General features: G+C 38.0%; 1 protein-coding gene across 2 annotated transcripts in view; it reads right to left on the bottom strand.

The window, feature by feature from the left end:
• The window catches only part of MOB2 (MOB kinase activator 2), a 117,548-nt gene that overhangs the window by 66,726 nt on the left and 26,523 nt on the right, over positions 1-24,299 (bottom strand). The window contains exon 1 of one of the 2 annotated variants that reach the window (XM_064513154.1): positions 10,957-11,006. The exons of the other annotated variant lie outside the window; for it this stretch is intronic. Within the exon in view, the coding sequence (XP_064369224.1) occupies positions 10,957-10,991 (35 nt within the window). The 5' untranslated portion in view covers positions 10,992-11,006. Of the gene's footprint in view, positions 1-10,956; positions 11,007-24,299 lie in introns of those variants that run through there. 2 annotated transcript variants of the gene reach the window in all.

Here is a 24,299-nt window from a genome sequence, read left to right as displayed (position 1 = left end):
AGTTGCCCTGCTTCATGCAGACGGTGTTAAGACCAGCCAAGTGGACAACAGTTACATACAAAACTGTGGCAAATGGCTGGAGATGCATGAAGACCCTCATTCAGATCAGGCCCCGAAATTCTGTCCATCTGAAAGGAAGGCTCACAAAGTAACATAATAAATAGTAACAGCAGATTGATGTTCTTGGCAAAAGCAGCAAGCAGGTAATTTAGAGCAGGCACTGCCCCTTCAGTCCAAGCACAGGAAACAACTGTATGACTTACCAAAAAGCCCCACCCAAGAAGTCTTGGTCGGTATAAAAGTTCCTGCTGCAAAATTTAGCTAATGATACAATCCAGGAGAAGTCTGGAAGTACCACAGAGGGAGAATGGGACACAAACTTCTGAGAAGGAGACTTTAGCTAAAATTAACTACACCAAATCAGACATGGACAAACCCCTGAAGCCTATGAAATCAGGAGAAAAAAGTATTAAGTTTTCTACTGTACAACTCACTTTTTTATTTATTTTTTTTTTTAGTTTAGCTAGGTAGTCTGATACTAAGTTGCTAAAATCTGCAAGCAATTTTTCTGCTAAAAAGAAAGTTTAAGCTAGATTTTTGTTAATAATGAAGAAAGATGCAGACTCCAGCATAGAAAGCTAGTATTTCACAAGTAAAACCTTTTATAATACAGATCCATTAACAAAGAAAAGGAAGGAAAATTCTTTAAATATTAAAAAAGGGCTGTAATTTTTGGCCAAATAAATAACAACTAAAAATAAGAAGTATCAGGAAATACATCTGGATAATAAGGGTACAAATTTTGTAAGAGACATTGCATGCCACATATAGGTTAGTGAGCGCAACAAGGTATTAAGACATCCAACAACCACTTGCTCAGTCATTAAATATTTTTAATTTGAAGAAGAAAAAAGAAGTCCAGCCCTTATTCTCTGAATTTCCTTTCAAACTTGATTATGAGCCTCCCCAATGTCCTAATAAATTCATTAATCTCTTCTATTACTACCCTTGGAGATTCATGGAATAATGGGACTCCAGTATACTCCTCTTGCACCAAGGTAAAAAAATTCACAGAAGTCCCAAATTCACACACCCAAAGCAGGTGCAGATTCTTACCGCCAAATGTTATCAGTTGAAGGATTTTGAAGGAAATTATTTACTTCCTAAGTTTAACATTTAGATGTGCAAAAGAAGAGAAATCAATCGGCTAGTAAGTTGTTCTTTCCCAGTTTCTAATTCAGATGGGTCAGAAAGCTCTGTGCAAAAATGCTTGCTTGGGATGGGAAACACTGACCAACTCTCTGCAATTCACTATCCAGTACAAACATGGCTAAATTTCAAGTAAATGCTACATGATATTCAGTTATGCATACAAGTAAAGACTTTAGCTGCATCAAATAACAGACAATAAGCATACTTATTACAAATCAAATTCACAGAAAGTAAACACATTACAAGGAAGGTATTTCTACCAGTATCAGCTGGATATTAAACAAATTGACATCACTTAAGTTTCAGACTTAAATGTTATTAAAGTGAATTGGACAGCTTAGTCCTCTCAAAAGCACTGTTACAAACTTTCAGCAAACTCATTTAAATCTGAAAACACCAAAAATGTTACTTTGCAACTGGCAGAGAATAGGATTGATTTATTTCTAAAGAAAAATTGAGTCATGATACTATTCCCTCCAAAAAAGAGATTTTACACATTGTTTCCTATTAAACACATTGAAGTAACTTCTACCGTGTGAAACCATTAGAGTTCAAATCCTGGAAGTGAAGAAAACTACACACTTCTAGATCCACGACAGACCTCTGCCTGAGCTGGCACTGCTCCTACTCTCAGTTTCAGTATGATACGTGAACATCTTTTACAGCAGCAGTTCCTCTGCCAGCCTAGACAATCAAGCTAGACACAGAGGACTGCTGGGTTCAGCTCCAGGTGATGGAGGAAGGAATGCTCTAACAACTGCAGACCTTTCTGCCCCCAGCAGAGCTGGCAGTCCCTTCTCTACCTATCCAACTTTCTCCTTACCTATAATTTCCTCCCATACTCCTTGTGTTCTTGTATTTAGTCTTTCATATTGTCCTCTCCTACATATCTACCCTTCCGGGTCCCAAGCCAGCACACGCTCTTTCAGTTTCTCAGGTGCCTGTCTGACAACTGAGAAGGCAAGAAGTATGAAACAAACTTAAGCATACATGACTTCAGCAGCTTTGACCCGCCTTTCTTCAATGGCATACACTCCAACCTGCAACTTCATCTCCTTTTTCCAGCTACACCAAATTCCTTAAGCAAAATCTTTAAAAAAGGTTAGTAGAACTCTCCACTTCTGATTAAACTCTGGCCCAAAGAGTCACCAGAACAGATCTTGAACCGGTTGCTGTGTTCCCAGAACAGTTGTTTACACTCATATTGTCACATGTGCACCATTCTTTAACCCAACATGCTATTTACAAATCACCTTGCACACCAACAGCTGAAACCCCATTTCTGATTTTTAAAACTCAGTCTAGATCATCATGCAGAAAATCATTCCTGCTATTTTTCCTTCTGAAAACTAGTTAAATATTATAATGGGATTTATTATTAAATAAAAGTGTACCAGACTCTCCATGTTCTAGTACAGTAGTGGATTATTTGTTTGTCTTGGAAACAGAAAACCTCAACACATTGCTGCAATATAAGATAAAGCTCAGCTCAGAGCAGTGAAAGCTAGGAAGGGATATAACTGTACATTTGCTTTAAAAACTTACACATACTAAGTTCATGCAATGAAAAGCTTTCTTCTTTTTAACTGGTGAAAAACTGAGGATCTTCAAGTATGTATGACTCATTTCCAAAGCATTAGCCAATTTTTGTCCTTTTTCAAAAATAACAGTTCTTATAAAGCTTTGTTACAGGTAGTCAGCATTTTGGGCAGCATTTCATTCTCTTCATACACAGCACTTACATTACAATACACACAAAAAAAGTCAGATAATCAAGTAAGATGTTTTATCTCTACTTCTGAAGTTGCAGATACCTAACGAATGATTATGAAAGCACCCACAAAACAATACAAATACAAGGCCAGAGTCTTTACCTTGACTCTTTAATGTTGCTGCCTCTTTCACTTTCCCCATCTCAAAAAGAGTAACATTTATATTCACGACCAGATTTTCATGTCACTGCAACACTTGGACAATTGTCAACCCAGGTGATCATATCTGATTACTGAGCAAGATTATTTCAAGTTCACATACTACAGAGTTCTCCTCACACACACATTAAAAGCAAGCTTACTTTAGAGGCCAACTTTCCATTCTGTTCTGTTCCCAATGCACATATTTTGGCAAAATCACACAAAAAAAGAATTACTCCCCTCATCTGTAGTCACTGATCAGCAACCTCACTGTTGCAGCGAACCCATGCCAACAAAGAGACAGCTTATACAGTGGTCCAGCACAAAGCAATACGTTACAAGAAAAACATATGCATTTCTTTTTATATTTTTATATATATATGTACGTGTGTATATATTTGTTTTCTCATGAATTTGCTTTACAAAATTCTGCAAAAACTCCATGAGGAATTTCACAAAAACTCCATGAAAATGCAACTGCAAGAGCTGGAAAAGAAAAAGTGACTGCAGTTAAGTTTTGGCTAAGAATACTAGAAACAATTTAAAAAGTGTTGTAATATCTTCAAACTATGTCTTGTCCTCCTGTACAGACACTGCAAAAAGATTCATTTCAAAGGGTCTTTTCCATACTACTTCTTATGACAGAAAAGTGAAAACCACTGCCATGAATTCAACATGCTTCTTGAGAACAAAGGCTTTTTTTTTTTCAAGCCTGGCTCAGCATTATACTAAACTACTCCTATGCCCTTTCCTCATAATCCAGAGAAAGGTTTGCCTTGTCCATGCTGTCATACTGCACTGTGCTCCAATTACAAACACCACGGTCCAGGAAATGTGACAAAATTTCTTAACTAACTGCTGCTGAAGTGACAGTGATCTATAATCCTGATATACACTACAAAAAAGAGAGATGTGCAAAAGGAAAACAAAGACTTTCCCTTCAGCAAAGAATCAGTGAAAACTCATTTAAACACTGGCAAATTAACTTAAAGTTCTTTTCTGGCAAGCTACTGCTCTGTGACTAGATTAATGAAATTCAGGAAAAATCTTGAAAAGAATATATGACACTCTCCTTAAACTCACCTAAAATATAGCTTACTGCTACTGAATTCTAAAACTCTTCAAAATTATTTTAGCAAAACAACCACATCCCAGGTAATGAGCTGGCACAGAGAACATGTTATCCACTATTTATTTCTTCCTCACGAGAAACATGCATTTAAACCTGTAAACAGGTATTTCACTTTGCAACCTTATGCAATTATACACTCTGCTATGGAGTTTGAATGTGTACTGTTGCTGGAGAACAATCTAACCTAAGCAGAATTAACCTTCATCTCCGCTAATTACAGCTCCAAATGGTAACTCTGGCAAAGCCACTGAAAAAATTACAGTCCTCACTGATAATACCGTACATAATGACATCAAGTCATTTAGAGGGAAATAAAAACAAAAAGAAACCTTTCAGCAATAAAGCTGTTGTTGTGAAAAGATCTATGTTTTCCATTACAAGCACAAGTTTATAACATTCATATGCTTTTCAAACTCCGAGCTATTGACCAACACATAAATTAGCAATTCACGACTAAGATTTCTGTCAGTTAGGTATGCTGTCTTAGCTACACAATCCTACCCAGGGAATTGTATTAAAACTTTGGGCTAACAGGCTAATTTACAGAGCAAGTACAGTGAGGAACCTAGAAATTACTGTTATTTTATCGACAGGATCCTCATTCCACATTTCCATACTCTTACTTATCATGCTCTCATTACCAAACTACGCTTCAATCAAACCATAAACTATCTGCGGTGATCTCACTGAGAAAGCTGCCACTGCAAGTAGCTGATCACCCTAAAGGTAGAGGTGAACCCTGGTCACCCTAAAGGTATGAGGCTTTTACAGGACGAGATGTGATGCAATTAGCTAACATTTCAATTCCAACAGAGCGCAAAGACATTGCCATCTTTGTAACCCAAAATGGAAGAATTTTGCTCTCCAATATTACGACACTTATTAAAGCACGCAAAGGGAATAAAACACCCCCATTTATTGGCTTTACTACATGAGAAAAATCAGAAAATTGAGGGGGACGTATATTCAGTTCATGACATCATCTGACCTCACTGCTGAGAGAGCCACCAAACACCATGCTCAAGTAATGCACAACACACCTCTTTGTCTTAGCTCAAACACAGCAGCTTCAAGATAAAACTTGAGGCAACGTTGATAAACTATCTTCCTATAAACCTTTTCTATCTCAGGGGCCTGGTGTGCCAAGAGCTACAAATTTAAGTACCCCTCCCTATAAGGAAAGAAGTCCAAATCATTCAGATGTACTCAGGTACCTAAACTAAAATCCCCTCATACATATAAGCAGTAATTGAGGAGTTATAAGGCCTTGAAGGAAAGGCTGCGCACCTTTAAGTACAGCACAGAGGCTTTCCTCATCTGACTCTCATCCCTACTACTACTGCGACCTACAAAACAGTAATGCTAAGTAGCTCCCCTCCTCCATCTTTTCTATGTCTCAGACACTTCCTGTCTCCACTGGCATTTATTTTCAGCCCTCGAGATTCCTTTCTATATGTTCCAGGAACCCTCTAGCCATCCTCTGTCCAGATGGCAGACTTCAGATGAAGGGAACAGGGTCTTGGAGAGTCTTTTCTTGGCCTTCTTCTCAGCAGCCTGCTGGAACTTAGAGACAGACTGAGTCTTGCACAGACAAGGCTCTGTTGCACTGCAAAAGCCCTTCAATCCCTCTCTCAAGTTTTCCTCAATGCCCTCTTTGTCTTCAAACAAATTTGTCTCAAACCTTTTAATGGCCTCTGCTTTCCAGGGGCATGCTTTATACAATCTACTCCCTACAATGCTGCAGAAAGCCAAAGAAAGGGCAAAGGAAAGGGGTCTTAAACACCACGATAATGGATAACCGGAGACTCAGTTTTTACTACATGCAAAGCAGATGCTGTTTTGACAAGCAGATGCAGAAGAAAGAGCTAGATGATAAGCTTCTGTCCTGCTGATCCCTGTTCACCTGCAAGAGATTTTCTGAAATTTGACAAAAACACAATAATTTATGTACTCAAATTCAACAAGGACCATCACACTGTAATGAATTATTTTCAAACTATGACCCTCCTGGATAACTATTCCTTTTATCTCTACACTGGAAAAACAGAACCAAACAGTTGTACTGCTGCAGAGATGTCTTCAGTAAAGTACAACATCCATTCATATATAAGCATCAGAAAATCACTTCCAAATAAGTCTTATCCCAAAATGTTTAAGTTTTGCCAAAAAAGTATACAAACGCAAACAATACTTTATGTCCAGCTGATACCACACTGACCAATGGTTTCATAAGTTTTAATAAGATTTAGGATGCCTTTAACTCCATTCAAATCAAAGGCTATCACATTACCTGATTCATTACTTGTATTTATGAAATAATACTTTCAAGATCCAAGTGAGTTTAAATGTGAAATGAATAAAGCTGGGTGCTATAGAGTAGAATGCATTTAAGTATAAGCTATTCTAAAATCAAATGCATTAAGCAAAGACAGTTCCCCATTCAAAGACTAGGGCAATCAGGAAGATCCTAATGTAGCTCTTGGCTAGAAAGATTCTCTTTGGAAAGCAATTGCAAGAGAAAGAACAAGTTGCAGAACTTCAGCAAAACCCAGTAGGGTAGGGGAGGAGAAGTTATGGAGAAGCTGCTGCAGCAACACAGAAAACCTCCCAGTATTAGGTAGAACCTTAAAAATCCAACATCTTATAGGAATGGATCAGGAAAGTGAAGTAAGTGGCCAGAGAATTGGCCAAAACATGATCTTGTCCTCTGCAGGTTAACAGAAAAATGCATCTCTGTGAGAAAAGGGAAAAAAAAGGAAAAAAAAAGCCAATATAGCAGCAATAGTATGTACTGCAGTGCCATTATCTAGCCTGTTTTTCTTCAGGCACTATCTTTTAAAACAAAATGTTCAACATGGCAAACCTGAAGAATAATAATTTGACTAAAGAAACAGTAACTATCTCCTACTGCCCCTTTTAGCTCTTACACTTGTCATAACACAGGCTGCTAGAGACATTTTTAGGTGAGAGGATTTCTTCAGTCTCCTTTTGATTAAGAACCACAGAAGGACTATTTTTCCTTCAGAAAATTCACCACTCCTCTACGGCATAGTCTGAAAACCAAATGCTTTGAATACCCTATATTAGATACCCTGGCAAGATATTTTTTACCAGGTGTACCTTATTTTTATGTTCCAAAAAATTTGTTCATTCTTAGAAAACAATCTTTTTTATTCATTTCTCTCTGACGGGCTATTGAAGATGCATATTTCATTACAGATAGTTCAAACTCATACACTGTTTCAGATAACTCCTTTCATTTAAGGGGTGTGATCTATTTGGTCACTGGGGCAATAAACTAACTACTTGATCATATCCATAGCTCCGCCCAGGAATATTTGGAATTGTCCAGTTGAGGAGATGTATCTGCTGTTATGAAGTGTCTACTGTGTGATTTACAGTCATTTAACGTATAATAGCTGTAGCTGATGAACTGGTTTTAAGTTCCTGTTTTGTCTCCTCCCTTCTTTAGTTTCTCAACTGTTTAAAAGGTGTATCTTCCTCAGAAATGACTTTCCAGTTTATATTCAATTCACAACCAATATATGTTCATCCATAACCAACGGCTGGCTAGCCACTATTGAACGTCACCTAATTCCATGAACTGCAAATGCAATCCAAATTATGTTATTTAAAATAGAAATCAGTTACAGACTACCTATAAATCGTAGTTAATATGGGCTATATAATAGAAAATTAAGACCATTAGCTACAGAGTCAATACAACATAAGCAGACACAGTAAACCACCTCACTGTGATCTGAGGCATTCATCCCTTTACCACTGGAAGGACTGACTCTCTTAACTTACATCAACGGTTTATTAACCAGACACTTAGGTGAAAGCTAGAGACTTGTGAGTACAGTTCACGGAGAGTAAGCAGACAGAAATCCAGCAAGTATGGTGTGAGAAGTTTGGCTTCTGATCTGAAGCCAGGCCATTCGATAATGGTACACAGATGGTACCAAAAGTACACAGAGAAGGCCAACGGAGCAAAATTACTGAGGGAAAGTGGGGAAAAAAGACAATGAACGCAGTAATACCTGATGGGATGCTTAATCATAGATCAGGATACTTCAACAGAGAGAAAGAACAAATACAAATGAACACATATTATGACGGATGGAGACGACAACTGCTTTACCTGTTAAATTCTGTGTGGGGTAGCCTTTAAGGTAGGAAGGGAAGTGCACATGCTGAGTCAAGCAATTGCAACTAAACTGTAACAGACTTAGGGCTCAGTGAATAGCCAAATAATTTTGCACTATTTTTGGCATGGAGAGACAAGATTTTGTTGCATAGGAAGCTAAGCATTACTTCCAGATATCTGTATTTGATTCTGGCTTAAAGCTAGGATTAGTCTTGCAGGGGGTATCCCTGCTTAATCTATAAAGCATATTTTTCTTGCATCACAGGGAAGAGTTATCTTCGAATTCAGTACACACAACTCTAATATCAACTGTGTCGGAGTACACTGCAAGCAGGAACAAGAGGATGAAGTTTATATTGTTAGTCTCTCAGTTTTATGAATATCTAGGTCCAACAGCAACATGAAAAAAATGCAAAATAAGCATACAGAAGATGAGACAGTAATCCTATAGACTAGAAAACTTGAAAAAGTAGATGCTGAAGCCACAGACTGCTTTTTTTATGGACAGTACACACCTTCCCAGTCATGATTATCTTCCACTATCGTTCTAAAAACTCATTGTATCACCTTTCTCTTTGTAATCTGCAGTGCAATTTTCACAGATGTGAAGCTAAATAAATGACTAAGTTGTATTTCTTTCACACTCTATTCTGAAAATTGGACTTGCAGAGAAAAGAGGCAGTAAAGGAACTCAGCTAAATAGTAACTGCCTATTCCATTCTTTCAGGCTAGTTAGGCTACACTTAGCCCCTTTCTATGTGTATTTCTTGGAAGCATCTGTTTCAGGATTGCTATTTTGATATCTTCATACCAAAGTTTGTTTAAATAAGGCAACTACGATCTCTTGGCTAGTAAGTGCTAAGAAAATGCTTGCTCTGAGACAGTATTACCAACAGGAGAATGCCTTGGAACTGTCTGCTCATGGCATTTTTGTCACTAGTGTATTAACCATGAATAATACAGAAAATAAATATTCATTTCTAGTAAATATATCCTTAGTATCCTTGCCTTCATTATCTCCATTCACCATGAAACTCCCTGCCAGAATTGCCCACAGTTTCAGTAAACATAAGCGACAAATGGGTAATTCTTTATCCAACACTCTGTAGTCAGTCACTGGAGTTTGGAATTGACTGCTACAGAACCGCTCACTATTACAAAACTTCAGGTTTATGCAAAAGTTTGTATCTAAAATATTCTTAAGTAATTGATACTGCACTGCTTTCAGAAAAGAAAGGGATCTTTGCTAATGCTGGAAAACAAAAGGGGTGGAGTACTTCCTTGGAAACTGGACATCCACGCTGGCAGAAGGTATGAGAAGGAAGAGCAAAAATTCTTGCCCATACACAACCACATGTCCAATAAAACTTGGTCATAAAGACCCATGATTTCAAGTTCACTTCACCACCCTGGTTCATATTACTTCATTTTTTTGCTAGTTAAATTTCTATTCCAAGGTTGTGGTTCAGACATCTAATCCAACATTATATTACAGGGCAGGGCTCTTCATAAAACTGTCCAAATGGCCTACCACATCTTCCATACCAACAGATATTTCTACTCAGCTAGCAGTGAACTGACACTTGAACATCTGGCATGTCAATAATAAATGAAAAAAATCAGAGGTGAAACCAAAAGAAAAAAGTATTTAGACAGTTCTAAACAAGCGAAGAGAGTGATGACATCTGAAGGAAACTAAAGTTTAAAGTAGAATTCTTAATTCGGATTTGCAATAGATCCAACTGAAACAAAAGCATTAGAAACTGGTTCATCCACTGGCCTACATGAAGTCTAGAAATCAGCAGTAGACAGTCTGTCCAGAGAGCCTTTTAATCCATTGTAATTAGACACACAGAACCCCTGTTTATGACTGCATATGCCATATGCTATTTCCTGTGCTTAAAACTGGAGGATATCCATCGGATAGCAGGGTAGCAAAATTAGTAGGCAAAGGAGTGATTTCTGATTAGGAGGTTCTGTTTGAGTCCAACCTGGTAACCTAGTGAGAATCCTGAACCACAAAATGAAACACCACAACCACTTTTTTATCTCTTGCTTACTAGCACACCAACTGCAGAGCACAAAGAAAATAACACAAATATGTTACTTTGAGAAAACGCTTCACAGCCTTCAACTGCAACCTCACGAATCAAGTATGAAGTGACAACAAAGACCCTACAAAAATCCTAGTTAATTCCCTTGGTCAAAACATGTTGAGAGTAAGTTTACTGAAGAAAGGCAATGGTGAAAGAATGGTCATAAAGAAGGCTCAGTAAACCGCCTCTTTATCTTAAAGTGTTACTTCATACAAAGAGATGTGGTAAATCTACGCTGCTAATACTTGTTATCATGATAAAAAGCTAGCTTCAGGCAGGAAAGCTGGACAGGAGAAACACTTAAGACTTTGGTTACTTCCTCCCTCCTGCAATCCCCTATCTAAAGCTTCTTCCTCCTCTCCAGCTGAGCTCTTTTCCAGTTTCTGTCTGCATAGTACAGGTTCAAGTCCATACATGTCTGTGCTAGCTAGTTAAAAAATAAAATTGTCTTACCAACAGCGGCACAATGAGCAGATGATGAATTCCATTCCGACAAAATTAACAGCAGGGGATTTCCAACAGGATGGTAATAGAGTAAAACACAGTTAGGATACTAAAAGAAACATGGGAGCCAGGAGCCTGTGGCTCCCTAAAAACTGATTACTGAAGCAGGGCCTGAAATACTGGTAACACTTTTCCAGATTTCAGCAAAATAAAACTCCCGGCAGGTAAGGGGAAAAATAGAAAACGTTCCCTTCTAGAGAAGGGTTTTACATATCTTATTCTTGAAAGGGCAGCTGCCCAAAAGAGAGGAAAGTGCTGTCTGTCTTTCTATTTTCTATTGGAGTAGCTGTTATCTCAAGCTTCCTCCTCTTCTTTCTGGGTAAGTCTGAGAAATAAATAAATAAATTAAAACCCTGCTCACATTAAATGAAGATTTAGCAAGCATTTTACTAATGCGTCTTTCTAGCTAGTTCTGCCTGCCTTTCAAATCAGTTTGGAAATAAAGAAACAGTAATTCTAAAAGAATAAATAAGTAATGAGAACTATTTTTTCCAGTCCTTCCTTTCCTCTTCCACATTAATTCCAGCAACTCAATACATGTCAAAAAGTTCAAAATATGTGGAATCAGTTGTTTTTTCTAACCCCCCCACCTTCTTCAAAAGCATTAAAATGGTCAATTTATACCAGTTTTAAGAGATATCAGAAATTCCATTCATCTTTCTGCTTCTTAGTCAACAGGGAGAAATACCCAGATGTTTTACTCCTAGATGTGTTTATTCCACTAGCTCCACCTTGTGGAAGACGCCTATAATACAAAAATAGGCTCTAGAAGAAAAAGGACTTCAAATAGAGCTTACATTGAATAAGATATTTGACATTTACATGTTCTCGTCAGTCACATAAGATATACTCCTAAATGTACTCTACCCCCAGCAAAAAAACAAGCAGCAAGGAATTACCAATAAAATGAAAAGCTAATTTTATTTTGTGGCAACAGAAAGTCCTGCTGTATGGACCCAGAAGACGGCAAATGCAGCAGCCCAGAACAGGTCTGCTTTCACTGCGCTGGCTGGCTCCTGGGCTCAGGACTTACTATATTCCTAAGCAGGAAAACAAGGAAGCACAGAGAGACTCTCTGCAGCTATGAGGCTGAGGGGGAGACAACCAAAGAATTCCAGCAACCCTACCCTTAAAAACAGACAAATGACAAAACTTAACCTTTTGTGACACTAGACTGACCCCAATTTTACACAGGTATTCCGAATGCAATTCACAGTCCTTCTCTTCAAGGATAATGTCTGCATTCAGCCACTCCTAAAAGCTTGTATTTAGAAGACCATACCACAACCATATGCTGCCTATAATCCATTTCTTGGAATTTAAAAGAAAATTGAACTAGTACTGCCCTCTAGTGAGGAAGACCCTGCACATGGAAAAGGTAACAACTTCTATACCATTCTAGTTTTCTGCTTCACATCCGTGCCTTGCTTTTCCTCCTCCTGTGTAATTCTTTATATTATTCAGGGTTCTATTTTGGCATGGGTTTTTTCCTTCTGTTTCTTCCCCATGAGGGCTACAAAGTCTACAAATTGCAGGTTTACAAGTTTACATACTATAACACCACATCAGCATATAGGCTCCAATCAGAGGTCAGTGTTGTTGCACTAAAGCACTGCACATGCAGGGTTCATATTTTAAACAGACAATGTAAGTGCAGATGTATAAATGCAAACAACCAAAGAGAACACAAATTAACAGGGGTGTTCAAAAATGTACCCAGAAAAAATTTTCCAGTGTCATGAGATATTTTGTGTACTAAACCAAGATACTTCAAGGACATGTACTCAATATTAATTCAATACTTTGAATTAATAAATATGGTATAATTAATAATTGATTACTAACAGCAGTTACATTACTTTATCCAATGTAAGAAACCTTACAACGTCGATGGTTGGCACTTTCGATCAGCTGCTCTTGTTTAGGATTTAGATGTTTTTAACATCATCTGAATAACTTAAGTATTGAACAATTATATAAAATTTAGAAGTGGAGCACTCTAACATCATAAAACTAATTTGGCAGAACAATACACTTCCCTGCAGTACTAAGGAGCATAAAGCTTGCGTTGGTTGAATGCAAGGTCTCTGAATCTGTAGGAAAGATGTAAGTATACCACCCAAGATAGAGGAAAGTACGTCACTTCATAAGCATGTTAGTTTTCTGATGCCCTGAAGCTTGGAACGCCTGTATCTCAGCCCAAAATACCCAACTGGCAGCAGCCACCAGAAGAATTTCAAACTCGGTGTGAGAACATTGTGTGCACTTCAGCAAGTTTCCATAGCTGCAGGCTGATTCCGCTCCCTAGAAATCATCCAAAACACCCCAACCTGATCGCAGTGCACAGATCTATCCAGCAGCACTGGCATCAACTGGCTGCAGAGGGAGCCCTTTGCCAACTCTCCCAGCGGAGTTACCAGTGAGGTTAGCTTGTCAGAAAAAGTAGGTAACCTCATGTTAAATTAATGGAGTAAGTCGGAGTCCAGTGCTCAGTTTCACTTTTCAGCAACGACCATATCAGAAAAAATGAGTGACTACTCAGTAGTCAAGGTGAACAGAGCCTGATCCTTTGCTACAGAGTACCTTCAGTATCTTTTTCTTACAGCGGGTGCTAAACAAACTCTGCACGTTAAAATAATAGTTTAAATCACACTGAATATTTTGCAGTTCCAGTTCTCTCAACTATATTAGCTCCAACTCTGAATGACCTTTCACTTTACACAATACTTCTGTGGGAAGGACAGACTTTCTTTTTTAAAAGAAAGTAACTGAACACATCTTCAGATGTTAAAGGCAGATTCTGGTTGCCTCTTCCGACAGCCATAGAGGAGTGTCTGGCTTGCATGGCAGACAAACAAAGAGACCTTTTAGTGCGCAAAAGGCCAAGCTTTACCTGCAGAAAGACGCTTCCAGCCTCTCTGAACTCCTTCACTTTTCACTTGTGATGGTGATTTTGCACAAAAAAGAGCCCAGATACTATAGCAGCACAAAACAACACTAAATACATAAACAGACTAAGAAAGAAACAGCAGAAATTAGATACACCCCATTACATAACCTGAAGCAATTCTCATCTTCCTACACTGTAGCCTTTAAAATGAAATTATCAAGCCTTAAAAAACAAACAACCCCCCCCCCCCCTTCAAGCAGCCTTTATTCCAAAATGTAAAAGCTTATGTTAGCTTTTATAGTTCGGGGAACAGGATCACAATCATTGGTAACAAAAAAAAATGTGTATGGATAGGAAGGCCAAAAACCCATTGGTATATGAACATTGGCAAAGTGAAGACCTTAAAAAAATGGCATGCCAAAGTAAAGGTACCTGTCATCACAAGTACATGAAACTCCCTTGTTTAAATTAAGTTTTGATAATGCCTCTTCATGACATTCAAGCTTCAGCCTAAAAATGACATCTAATACATGGAAGTTTCAAAGCCACATATTCTTAATCTGACCCCCACATGAACCTAACAAAAGGGCTACTCAAACTATCATTTTTTATGGAGAAAACTCCTTTTGCCCCCGATCTTATTCAGCTATGTTTGTATGGAAGTATCAGAAAGTGGTTGTTTGGATTAGTTTACTTACAGCACAAATCGCTGCATTCAAGAGCAGACAGACCACATTTCATATATCAAAAGGTATGCTTCATTACAATGGCATTGAAGGAACATGCTGAAGCCCCCCCCCCCCCCGAAAAAAGCAGCAGCCTTAGTAAATTTATTTTTAAGAGGAAAGAATATATATATAGCACTTTTAAAAACAGATGCAGACAGATTGTCCTGTGATAGCAGGTAGCAACAACAAACGTAGCTTAATATAAGTCAGTGTTGTTGAGATAAAGCTGAATGAAGAATATTTCTAACGTTTTCTCTCTTTAGAAATCAAAAATGTCTCAGCTAGATTATCTGTCTGAAAGCCCAGAGTGCTGCCACATGCTTTGTCACTGTAGCAGTATCTTTCTGCTTGGCAGCCTCACCATGCTTTATCACCCCTTTTACTTCAGCTGCCATATGCTTAGTTTCTTTGGCTGGGAGATATTATGCCTGCCGAACCACTTAACACATGTAAGAAACGTCCATCACATAAAAGGGCCAGCAGGAACTGATGTATAGTTTCTTAAATATGCAACTTAACTTTCAATCAGATTTATCATTCTAAGGAATAAAAACTTATTAAATTCCACCAAAGTTTTCTCCAAGGAACCACAGGAGAGAGTTATCTGTCAACCAAAGCAGATCTCGAATCCTCTTTCTGCATATCCACTCAATCATGAATAGTTAAAACAGCAAAACTTCATTAAAAGAAGGTTGGACTCAGCCTGCTGGGCTATACAAACAACCACATGCAAATGATCTTACTGCAAGAAGAGTGTCACAGGCAGATTGTTCACTCAGAATATGAGAATTGGGCAGAATGCTAGAAACCACATGAAATTCATGCCCGTTTCACCTCACAATAACAAAAAGAAACAAATGTATTCATCTCCAATTTTCATACAAATTACAACCCATAATGACTAAGGGCACAGAACAAAATGCATCAATTTGCCATAATGATGCAATCTGTCAGCAATACATACTGTGACCTTTAATCCACGTAGGCCTCTCTTCTATGTTTAAAAGGAAGTCAGGTTAGCAAAGTGCAGACTGCAATGACAGATTACCCGAGCCTCCCTGACCAGTCTTTCCGTATGCTTCCCTGCGTCCTTTTCATAGCATTTAGTAACCAAAGACATCAATACTTTTGCCAGTATCCTGACTGATACTCCTTGTCTGAGACTTCATGCATACCGCATTTATGCTTATTGTGTCTGCAGCTCTCAAACATAAAATACAGGAAGATGTGAACCTAACACCTTTCTGGCAAAGGTGGTTAAGCAGTTAAAAAACAAAACAAAAAAACAAAAATCTTTGCTTGTAGTACTGTGACGACGTTTGACCACTACAGTTTAGGATATCCAACTAGCACAAGGCTTCCAATGAAAATTATCTGGTGAAAATACTGAACAGCAATTTCGGTCACTTTCTTGAAAAGTAGTACCGGGGCAATAGATAGAAATTACAATAAAAGAGATGGAAAGTAATTTAGAATTCATTATGGATATATAAATGTATGGAAAGGAAACATTCCTCTCCCTAATTAGCATACTCGCTCTATCTGATGTGAGATCTCTTTTCTTTCCTGAAGCCTGAGAAGACTGATACACTGCAGAATGTTAGACCCAATGCTAGAGGAGAACTGTAACACACACAGTTGAACTGGGAGACTAGTCCATGCTTGGAACTTCCACACCTACACAGGTAAAGTAACCAAAACCTGAAAGCCAGCCAAGGAAGAACGGCTGGCAAACTTAGTTGTCGTACCTGATACTGTCTGTGGGGAATGGGCAACTCTTGAGTGAGCCTCTTAAAGAAAAGGTAATTTGTGTTTTGGTTCTCTGGGCAAAACTTTTGAGAAAGACACCAACAAAGGGGGAGGGGGGGTAAATATATGTAGCCTGCAATGAATATAAAAAAAATATCTGGCCTTTCTATGTACCTGGAAAATGTAAATATTCTTTTGGATGTACATTTATACTAATTATCTCCTGCATGATCTACAGGATTGTCTGTGGGAAAGCAGTTCGATTCTGGAAATTCAACTACTCCCTGCTGCTTTTCATCTTAACATTGCATAATGGACTAGTGCTTTTAGTTTGGCTGTCATCCTTGTCTTTAGTCTTCATTTTAAAAAGTCTATTTTTACAATAACCTAAAACACCAGATCATTATCTCATTATAAAATCTTCTGTGTCTAGCTAACTGGCAATGTCAGCATCATACCCTTAATGGAGAATGATCTAATCCAGTTTATTCTGCATTGAAAATAGAGGGCCCTTTCTCAATTATCTTGGAACATGTAATATTAAACATACTGCAGTTATCTAAGGTAAACACATGCCCTTTGGACTGCTGGGGAAACAGCAACCCCTACTGTTCTAGTTTGCCCAGTTTAATAAGGTATATCCACACCTGCAAGAACACAATGAAAATCAATTTTCAAAGGGTAGCATTTTCTCTGATAATCACCCAGAAGCAACAGGACATTTTCACTTATGGCTCCTCCTCCCCTCTTTTTCCCCCCCTAACATGACTATGGCATATTTGATTCCATAAATTATTTCATTTTAGTGATCATTATGAACACTCAAAAAATCAATGTCAGATGGTAAGGCTTTACTAATTAAATCTGGCATGTTTTATCGTTTCTGAAAAGCTCTGTCACTGACCAGCTGACCAGTACAGCAATACTTATCACCCACAGATATAAAAAAAACCACTTTCCAAAAATTGCAAACATTTCCCTCATTCTGTAAAAGGAGGAAGGAAAAGCACAGAGGTCAAAAAGGCAGAAGTGAAATGCTCTTCATTTCACTTTTCACCTTAAATAAATGTATCTCATACTGGCCTCAAAATCACCCTTCATAATGAAGTTAGTCGAGGTCCCAGACTTTAGTTTAAAAAAAAAAATAAAAAAAAAGGCATACAGACAAATTTACCAGTTCAAAAACAAACTAACACCACTGTAAGTTGGGTAAATTGGAACACATACATTCACTGAAGCCAGATTAAAAATCTTGCAGAATAAAATATTGAACAGATAAATTGATTAACACTTTAGTAGTCATCACGGAAAGACAATGAAATACATTTACTAACATTTCACCAATTCAGTTTATAAATGCAAAGTGCAGAAGTCAAATACAATCACTATTCAGGTAGTCTGATCTGGCACAGCAGTAAGTACAACTCAAAATCTGGAAATCGGATGTATGAAAATAGTTTGAGTGTTTCACAAAGGAGTGTAAATAACTGCATCTTCTCTCTAGTACATCACACATCCTTTCCTTTTCCCCAACTAAAATGAATCCTTTCCCATTTAATATTAATGTCTAAAGAACTGTAAAGGGGATCGGATCACCATTATGCTAAATGCCCCCCATTACTGTCTTCTTTCTCCCACCTTACGCAGACCTTTTAGTCACACTGAAAGTACTTAGTTTACATTGGAACCTTTCCCAAAAGGGTGAAGAATATTTTAAAGACACAGTCTAGCAATAATACCTAGTATGGGAAAATAAAGTACTTAAGCGGGGCGGGGGGAGAGACAAGTAGCACAGCCATTATAACTGTTGTTCTGACTTCCAGGTTAATAAAAAATTAACAATGATCCATACAGCACAAAGGTATACTGGTTCACATCTCAAGAGACTTATCCCTTGTCTAATGTAACTTTTATCAATTGTGCAAAACAGCTGCAATTCAGAGAGCCCCTACACACAGCCACAAAAACTAATGCAGGAAGTCCTCCACTTCCTCTCATTCTCAGTACACTTCCAGAATTTCATTGGTGATAGAAGCTGTAACATCCTTCATGTAAACATGCATCTTCTTGATTTGCTTGAGGCTGCATAAAGTTCCTTTGGAAATACATCACTAAGTTTTACATTTGTGACTTTTAAAATCAAAACTGACACTGACTCACAATGAGACCCTAAGCATACCACTTTCCATCTCTGTACCTATGCCTGGGAAACAGAATATTCACCTCCCAAGGTCGTTATGAGGAATACCATTTATAAGTTGCTAAGCTTAAGAAGCTATACAGCTCTACATAGCTGTCAATTTAGGGCAGCAGCTTAAAGAAAGGGCAGCAACGAAGCAAAAGGTGAGAGAACAGTTTCCATTTGGTAAAAGCCTCAGCTCTCTCACAGAAATCTCACATTCTAATGAGATGCAGCACCTTATCCATCAGATAGTACCCTTACATGACAAGCAGAAAAGTGGCATTAAATTAAAAATTCAAGCACAACTCATCTGTAAGTCAGGAAGAGATGAACTAATATTTCAAATACATAATATTAGCAGTGGTTTTCCTCTTAAGAAAACTCACTGCCTGAAATCATCTGCCTTTCTGAAAGAAATCTCTTCTTTAGATATTGAATTCAAAGAAATCCCTTCTCAGGGACTGCAAAAAATGTTTGTGAAGACGAAGTAGTCCATAGCAGAGGGAAATCATCCTTGAAAACCCTCAATCATTTTAAATCATGTATTATCTAACAGACTAATGCATCACATCCTTAAAGGTCAATAGCAAAGATGCAGTTTTAATGAAAATCAGGGTACTGAGGACAAAAGTTTTCTGCAGATGTCTAAATACAAGTGACTTCTTCCAAACTCTAGTTTAAAAAATGGTATTTGTTGTTATATTCCTTGTGTCAGAAAGGCATGTCCCAGACCATTACAGAAAAATTATTAGTGAAAATGTGTTCATAGTTATGACGCTAGCAGTAAAGCAACAATAGAAAACTCAAAGCCTGAGCAACAATTCAGATGGAAATCTAAGCTGAAGCCACAGGACCTGGGAGTGTCACATTTCCTTCCCTCTGCCTCAGGCCTGGAGATATTCTAGACCAAAAAAAAACAGTCAAGATGGTAAAGTATGCTTCTTTGACAAACCTGCTGCATCACTGGCTTCTTCAGAGGCTCCCTTGAAAAGATGGTGCAAAGAGGAGGAGATTTATCTACACTGAAAAATGAACTACTCAAAACACTGTTTAGAGCTTTCAACTGTAAATGCTGCCAGAACTCATTCAGCTTATTGTAATGCCAGATGTATCTTAAATTCCTGGTAGTGTTTCACAAATAACTTAGAAACGGCTTACAACAGTACCTCTATTGAGAACTCTTGCTTATTTCTTTAATGTATAAATAAGCCAAGCTGAACTGAAATCCTTAAGTTTCCAAACAGCATCCTCACTATCAGTTATTTCTTGGGCTATAACGGTACAGTTATTTCTTACTACCCAGCTAATCAAAATATAAGCATAATAATAGCATGGCTTAGAAAAAGTCAGATTCACTATTTTAGGGGAAAGATTCAATTTGTACATGTCTAGCTTTCCAGAAACCCACATAAAGACATCTGTACAGCACAGAAATTTCACCTTGTTACCTCAAATAGTCTGCTATTCCATCTCATTGGAATCAGAGTGTTTGGTTGGATTCTTCATTACTGTGGAGAATATTGCTTCTGTAAATCAGACTGCTAACTTAGCAAAAATTTGCCTGCTAGACTGAAGAGTAAAATGTACACAGAATAGCCACTTATAAAATATACTTTTGATTTGCTTTGCAAGATTCTTTATAGCAACTGAAAACTAAGCTTACCTTCTGACTACTGCTCCTTCAGGCCTACAACAGTTCTGCTACAGAGATGAATGTTGGTTATTAGCCATCACTTAGGTCTTCTGCTGGCATTCACTGTAGATTTTGTTTTAAGCATTCATTACTCCTCTATTAAGTCAAAATAGCAAAAGAGCGTTTTTCTCCCTCTGGAAGCGGTGTTTGCATAAAATAAACTTCAGGCCTTATCCTGTCCTCTCCTATTTAAATAGATCAGAAATATGTTCTTGACACTATCCCAATATTGGGGTGTGAAGGGCTGATGTTGCTGTTTAAAAAACAATTTTAACTGAATTCAGTCAGTCAAAAGTAGGCTTATCAAAATATTTCTGAAAAGCACAGATGCTAGAGAGACAGCACTGCATACCTATGCCCAACCATGCTCAGAATAATCTTGTCACAGAAGCACAGTGCCATTTCCAGTACAATTGACATGGTGAGGTTTAGTTCTCTCTCCAGGACAATTTTGTCATTAGTTTCTCAAGACCTGCCATTAACTGATGGGTGAAACGGATCAGTAAGATGCAATACAGATGGATATCAAGTTATTTCAGAGCAAGTGAACAGCAGCTTGAATGTTGATATAAACAAACTGGTGATAGGGAATAATTTTTTCTTCTGCACGTTTTGAAATGTACCTTACAGACATAAACAGGTCCTACCTACTGAACAAATATAAAAAATAAATCACTAACAAACAGCTTGTAGATAAACCTTTTCAGTAGCTCTGTAAGAGCATACTTTACAGGCAAGTAGAAAGACCAGATGCAAACCACAAAGCCAATCTAAATCAAAAAGCACATATTAAAGAGGGACACACAAATAAATACAGAATGTCTTCAGATGTCAAATACCATTGGCTACCAGTTACTGTTTCTGAACCAGTCTGAATCCAGTTTTGAACCTGGAAGGCAAATTAGTTTCACAGTCCTCTGATTTGCGCATCTGTGTGTCCATATCAGGTCAGAGTATGTTCTTATTGATCGCTTCTTGGTATTAGTAAAATGAAGGTTGTGACCATGCTAGGATGAAAGGAAAGGGAAGGAGGGAGGGAAGGAGGGATAGCTGTCCTTCAGCAATCTGGTAACCACAACTCAAAGAAACCAACACCCAAAAAGTTTCTCCAGAATAAACAGGTAAGAACAAATTTCATCCAGATAACTGTATCTACATTGACTCATTCAAACTGAACTGCAACCAACACAGCCCAGTCTTAAATTACGCGGGGGGGGGGGGGGGGGGGGAATGCTAACATATGAAATTCAGCAACACTCATCTTCCAGTGGACAGAACTACACCTGTGTTAAAAAAGAAATTTTCTCCAAGAAACATGACCATGGCTGCCACAAAGGATCATCATTTGGTGAAAATCTTTTTGAGCACTTTCAGCCTGTTACTGAAGTCATTTTACCACAGACTGGAGTTACCTGAGGCATCAGTTTCCTAACTTAAAAGGTGTGCCGCATTTTCTGGTACCACAGTCTACGTTAATATAAAAGTCACCCCATAAAAAAAGACCATTTGTCCCTCTCCTATCTAGATATTTAACATGTGCACCAATGTTCAAGCCCTCTTACCAGCTTGACAAGATGCAAACTAAATATCTCAAGGACGTAACCATATCCAAGCCTTATGTATTATCAGCAGACCTCAGAGTACTCTATATGGGAGTTAGTCATTTTAGAGATGGGAAATGAAAGACAGAAGGAACTAGAGAGAGATGCCTAAAGTCACCCAGCATGCCAGTCAAATTCAAAATAAACCCGAAATCTCAGATTCCTGCACTAGCACCCTGCAGCCACCTCAGTAAAATCTGAAATGCAGTTTGCCACATCAAAAAGAGTTCAGTTTCTAAACAGAGTATTTTATTCCATGTTCACCGATATTTCTTAGTAAATTATCCTAGCAAATATTTGTAACAATATAGACTAAACATACAGAGCACGATTCTTTTCCTCCCTCTGAAAGGTAAGAAAATTTACTTGCAAACAGCAAGTTTAAAAGTATTTTATCAGCCTCTTCAGCAATGGCTTCAAGGATTCAGTGAAGGCAGAGATTTAGCTAGCTTTTCACATTTCTTCCTCTTTGTTAGGTCTAAGGTACATGATAATATAATGGAACAAAGACTGTATTTTCTGCTATCTAACCAGTACCTGCTTTGTGCCCAATTCAGGCTCTAAGACTACAAATTCAATAACTTCCAGGAGCACCAAACCTTTTTTTTTTTTTTTTTTTTTTTTTTTTTTTTTTTTTTAAACACAGAACGACTAGGTATTTCTACATTGAACTACTAAATACTCTATGAAATACCTCATTACTGTTTCTTATTCAGTATTTTCCACAATGGATATCGGAGCTTTGCTAGAGTCCTGTCTGCATACATTTCGTACTCTGCAAATCACCAGTTACCTGACATCAGAGAGCACTGTGGCACTAACAGCTTTCCAGGTTCCTTCCACAAGTGCCTTGGCCGTGAAGCATTACTATACCTACTGGCAGCAGAATAATAACTGGGGATGGAAGATGGTAAGAAACAAAGACACGAGGAATCGAGAAGCACTTAGGTAGTGAAGAGTTAAAGCCTGACTTCAGTTATCAAAGTACAGGGAATTTGAAAGGAAACAACCAAAATTTGACTGCACGTAGATTTAAAATGGTAATTAAATAATACTGCCTGCTAAATACAACGCAAAAACACAAAGTTACCTTTTTGGAAGTCACCGAAATAATCGGGTACTGGCTAATCCATTCAACACAGGAAGTAAAAGATCATTCCTTACATTAATGTATGAGTCTGGTCCAAAGCCCAGTGAAGCCAAAGGAACTAGAACCTGTGAAAAAAGCCATCCTTCTCTTATGGCAATATTGCTTCCTGTCTTACCTGCTCTTTTTTTTAAATGACTACCCAGAAGCTTTGGAAATGTCTTTGGAGATTATGTATGTTTTGAATATAAACTATTGCTCCATCTTTCTATTTTCAGGCATGTAAGAGAAGGTTAAGAGCGAGAACTTGCACTTAAGAACCAAGAAAAGCCAAACCCAAAGCTGTCATATCTGAGGTTGTTACTTATTTTAAACATTTTTATAAAAAAAACCTTGATGAAAGCATTGCTCTGAAAAACCTCCTCTTTCATTCATTCACAAATACAAGTTATTTCAAGAACACAGATCCTTAGTTTGTCAAGAAAATGAACTTGTAGACTTTATTATTGCAAGACGTTACTGAAAACTAAGGCATATTTTAGAGCAATCTATGTTCTCTCAAATACACATACACATCTGTGCACAAACACCTTCCAGCCCTTAACTGAATGGAATGTCATACACCCTCATACACACGCTCTGCTTTTTGGGTGAAGGCTGCAGCCCAGCAGACAGATGCTGCAGTACTAACGTGCAAGCCTCGTTTTATGGATTATCACATATAGGTAAACAATACAGAACAGAAAGAAAGAAAGAAGGGCAGCAGTCATATCTACCAGATCTACCAACAATCTGTTGCAAACAGAGCTTGAAAGAGGAAGGTCTAAGTAGTAAATAGATGTATGTGTTGTTACATTTGTTTTTATGGATAGTATGTTTCTGTATTTTTTTCAGTCCTTAAAAGTTTGGAGGTCTCTCTGGGCTGGAAATTGTCAGCTAACACTTGCTAAATTGTCACAACAAAAGCGGAAAAATTTCTGCTTCTTGGGGATATGCTTGAAGTGATCAGTCAACTACGCCTTGCACTGCTGGTATTCCCTGGCCTGCTGGATGAGGCTTGCACTGGCAACTGCAGCTTCATCTGCTCAGCGAGTGCCACCACAGTTTGAAGGCAACAACTACTATGTCCATAGCCATCAGGTCCTTCCCAAAGGTGAGAGCTCCTGAAGGGCCTTGATGCATAGATGTTCCTCCAAGCAAGCCAAGCAAGAAATGAACTAAGACTCATCATCCAAAAGAATAGATAACTAAACAGAATCTAAAATTCATCATTCAAGAGAATTTACAGCACCATAATTATAAATCATGGTGAAGAACACCCGCTAAAGAAGAAACAGCGATTTACAGCATCATATACAGCAC

This window comes from Dromaius novaehollandiae, chromosome 5 (genome assembly GCF_036370855.1).
Source record: "Dromaius novaehollandiae isolate bDroNov1 chromosome 5, bDroNov1.hap1, whole genome shotgun sequence".
In the NCBI taxonomy this organism is placed as follows: domain Eukaryota; kingdom Metazoa; phylum Chordata; class Aves; order Casuariiformes; family Dromaiidae; genus Dromaius; species Dromaius novaehollandiae.
The sequence above is the reverse complement of the archived record's forward strand: the minus strand, read 5'-3'. Positions and strand labels throughout refer to the sequence as shown.